Source organism: Rhinopithecus bieti, unplaced genomic scaffold (assembly GCF_001698545.2).
Source record: "Rhinopithecus bieti isolate Rb0 unplaced genomic scaffold, ASM169854v2 scaffold_18153, whole genome shotgun sequence".
Lineage (NCBI taxonomy): Eukaryota > Metazoa > Chordata > Mammalia > Primates > Cercopithecidae > Rhinopithecus > Rhinopithecus bieti.
Window position 1 is genome coordinate 2,539,977 of NW_016809139.1, and position 4,326 is coordinate 2,544,302.

The 4,326-nt window shown below is 42.2% G+C and overlaps 1 protein-coding gene across 1 annotated transcript in view; it reads left to right on the plus strand.

Moving 5' to 3' along the window:
- HSF2BP (heat shock transcription factor 2 binding protein) overlaps positions 1-4,326 on the plus strand; it is a 64,980-nt gene that overhangs the window by 16,214 nt on the left and 44,440 nt on the right. Inside the window, exon 4 of the mRNA XM_017888662.1 lies at positions 1,212-1,315. Within this exon, the coding sequence (XP_017744151.1) occupies positions 1,212-1,315 (104 nt within the window). The remainder of the gene's footprint in view (positions 1-1,211; positions 1,316-4,326) is intronic.

A 4,326-nucleotide genomic window follows, 5' to 3' on the forward strand; every position in this document is an offset into this window, starting at 1 on the left:
AAAAAAAAAAAAAAAAAAAAAAAAAAAAAAAAGTGGAATTCCTTCATGTGGCAAATATTAGGTAGCTGCCTTCCATTACTCTCCATTTTTCTTGCTCTTTCACATTCCTGTGGATGGGTTCCCTTGTTTGCTGTTGCTGATCATGTGTTGCATGTTCATTTTATTTCACTGGTGATGAGAGACCAGGTTATTGCCCAGAAGTAGTTCTCAAAGTGTGGGTCCCAGACAGGCAGCGTAAGTCTTACTGGGAACTTGTTAGAAATGTAAATTCTCAGGCTCACCTCAGCTGTTCCAAATTGGAGACTCTGTGGATGGGACCCAGCTGACTCTGTATTATCAGGTCCTCCAGGGATTCTGATGTACACTAAAGTTTGAGAATCACTGTCCTAAAGCATTGCTACTTTAATCAGAGAAGTTAGACCATTAGCTCTTAGCACCCTCAAATCTTGGTATATGTTGGCATAAAAACTGATGATTTCCTAGCTCTTGAGATCAATCACTTAAAACTTTGTATTATGTGTTTGATTTTTTTGAATGTCAGTATTTCTGCAACATAATATTTTAAATTTAAAGTTGATAATGCTTTTGCTTGGTTTATTGACATGGATTTTTTTGGGATTTTTGTTGATTGTTGTTGACTCATCAACTAAATGAGTGTAGTGGAGAGGAAGTGCTATGTAGTTCCCACTGTTTCACTGTAGCATTTTCTCTTTTTTATCACTGTTATTTCCCTCCTTCAGTGCCGACTACTGCAGTTGTTCCCATTGAGTCAGTCTGCCAGTGGGTGACACTAGCTTTGTGAATCAGCCTGTGCTGGCACCGTGCACTCGCTGAGCTGCCTTCTGCTTTTCATGGAGTAGCGACAAGTCTGTGCCATGAAACAGTCGGGCTTCTCAGCTCTGCCTTTGATCCTTTAAATAACACATTTTCTTGAAGCCTTGAGTACTGTCTGGCAGTAAAGCGAAGCCTTAAAAACACAGAACAGAAAACCAAAGTCCTTTGTGCTGTGGGCTAAAAACTGAGATGAACTTAGAGAACAAGACTTTTAGAATATTGGTTATTCAAGGACAGGTTAGAAGTCAAGAAATGCAGATGTTCTCACCTAAGTAATCAGTGCATGTTTTACTAAGTCAAGACTGGGCAAAATAGATGCTTAGGGAGAGATTAGTGACTTGAAATATCTTGAGTAATTTTACGTCTCTTTCTCCTAGACCTGGAAAGGAAAGAACAAGAATTAGAGCAGCTGAAAATGGATTGTGAGCACTTTAAAGCCCGCCTGGAAACCGTGCAGGCCGACAGCATGAGAGACAAGAAGGTACCGTGCTCAGGGACAGGCTCTCACCATGCCAGAAAGTGGGGTTGGTTTACAGCCTTTCACTTATGATAAGCAGTGGGTCTGAATTTTTTACTCTTAATCCTCAATCAGTTGTATTTGTAAATGTGTGTATTCTGAGTGTGTTGGAATGTAGTTGAACAGATGGATTTTATAACCATTTAACACGTAGGTTATTCACTTGGTATCTTTTAACTTTTATGTTTAAAAATCTGCTCTACAGCATAAAGGTTCATAATTATCTTAGTTCATTTTGTGTTGCTATAACAAAATATCTGAGACTGAGTAACTTATAAAGAAAAGAGGTTTATTTTTGTCGAGATTTTGGTGGCTGGAAGGTTCAAGATTGGGCATCTTTTTCTGGTGAGGGTCTCAGGCTGCTTCAAATCATGACAGAAGGGGAGCGGGCTGTGTGACGAGATCACATGATGAGAGAAAGCAAGAGAGAGAAACTGAGGAAGCCAGACTCTTTACCAGCCTGCTCTCGGGGAAACTAATCCATTCCTGTGAGAGCGAGAACTCACTCACCCTCCAGAGAGCACATTAATCGATTCATGAGGAATCCACTCCCATGACTCATACACCTCCCACTAGGCCCCACCTCTCAAGAGTGCCACATTGGGGATCAAATTTCAACATGGTTTGGATGGGGACAAACCACATCCAAACCATAGCAATAAGAATCTTGAGGGAAAAAATGTACATAATATCTTATAGTTGGAGATAGATGTATTAAATCAGAAGTATGTGTAATTAATTTGGGGATTATTATATTTTAACCAGTTATTTTATATAAATATTAGAGAAACTAATATTTCTTAAAATTGCTTAACTTTTGTGTGGCATAACTTCCTTTTCCATACAACTAGAACTATTCCCACACTCTTTATAAAATTTGGGGCCTGGATATATTTTTATTTTGAATAATAATAGTACTAACAGGCCAAGTGCAGTGGCTCAAGCCTATAATCCCAGCACTTTGTGAGGCCATGGTAGGCAGTTCACTTGCAGTCAGGAGTTCGAGACCAGCCTGGCCAACATGGTCAAACCCAGTCTCTACTAAAAATACAAAAATTAGCCGGGCATAGTAGCAGGTGCCTGTAATCCCAGCTACTTGGGAGGCTGAGGCAGGAGAATTGCCTGAACCCAGGAGGTGGAGGTTGCAGTGAGCTGAAATCATGCCACTGCACTCCAGCCTGGATGACAAAGCGAGACTCCATCTAAAAAAAAAAAAAAAAAAAAAGAAGCCATTCCAGTAAATACATAGAAGGAGGAAACACCCATGGTAAAGTAGCTTGAAATCACTAGGGTTTTGTTGCCCTGGAACTTTGACCTTAAAATGTGGGAATATTTTACCCAACGATTCCCTATTTATAGTTAAAAATCTTGTTCAATAGTCCAATTTAATACCGAGGGAAGCCCCTGCAAGGTAAATACAGAGAAGCCCCTGCAAGGTGGATACAGAGAAGCCCCTGCAAGGTGGATACAGAGAAGCCCCTGCAAGGTGGATACAGAGGGAGGCTCCTGCAAAAGGTTGCTGTAACAAGGCCATTTCTCTTCTAGCAGCTGCCTTATCTGTAGCCTTTGCTGTAATCTCTGTCCAGGCCTGTACTGATCATAAGGAGGGACTCTAGAAACTTATTTTATTATTTTTATTTTTTTTGAGTCAGGGTCTTGCTCTGTTGCCAGGCTGAAGTGTAGTGGTGCAATAATAGTTGCGGTAGCCTCGATCTCCTGGGCTTAAGCGATCCTCCTCCTTGACCTCCAGAGTGGCTGGGACTACAGAGATGTGCCATGACACCCAGCTAATTTAAATTAATTATAAATTTTTATTTTTTACAAGAACAATTCTATTAAAGCATAATTTTTAAAACAATTTTTAAAATTTTTTATAGAGATGGGGTCTCACTATGTTGCCCAGGTTGGTCTTGAACTCCTGGGCTCAAGTGATCCTCCTGCGTTGGGCCTCCCAAAGTGCTGGGATTACAGGCATGGGCCACTGCACCTGGCTCTGGAAACTTATTATAGAATTGAGGACCCAGGAAAGAATCCAGGGACTAGATCCTAAGTTAGATTATTGCTAGAAAGTACTTTTTTTTTTTTTTTTTGAGACAGTCTTGCTCTGTCGTCCAGGCTGGAGTGTAGTGGCGCAGTCTCAGCTCACTGCAACCTCCACCTCCTGGATAGCTGGGATTACAGGCGCGTGCCACCACTCCTGGCTAATTTTTGTATTTTTAGTAGAGATGAGGTTTCGCCACGTTGGCCAGGCTGGTCTTGAACTCCTGACCTCAGGTGATCCGTCCACCCTGGCCTCCCAAAGTGCTGGGATTACAGGCGTGAGCCACTGCGCCTGGCTGCTAGTAAGTACTTCTGTATGAGTGAAAAATCACTAGGAAAAGGCATAAATTATTGAGTTCAATGTGTGAGAAAAGGTCGGAAACAAAGTATGGAACCAAAATCATAAAGTGTGAGCAAGCAGCTTCCGAACCCCTAGAGAAAGGCTACTCAAACAAGGAAGACTTTGTTCCTGGCCATGGTGGAGATATTTCCTCCACAGAGATTTTGTAGGGTCAGTGGAGGAGGTGCACTGGGTCTTGATACCTGCTTATGATGTCAGGAGGCTAGGCCAGGAAAGAGTCCTGGCAGTAGCAATGTTTGGACCCTCGAGGAAAAAGATCCCAGCTTCCTGTTGAAGGCACAACTGTTGCAGAATATTGGCCAGGCGTGGTGGCTCATGCCTGTAATCCCAGCACTTTGGGAGGCCGAGTTAGGCGAATCACAAGGTCAGGAGATCGAGACCATCTTGGCTAACACAGTGAAACCCTGTCTCTACTAAAAAAAAAAAAAAAAAAAAAAAAAAAAAACAAAAAATTAGCTGGGCGTGGTGGCGGGCGCCTGTAGTCCCAGCTACTCAGGAGGCTGAGGCAGGAGAATGGCGTGAACCCGGAAGGCGGAGCTTATAGTGAGCCGAGAAACTTTTAAAAGAAAATTGT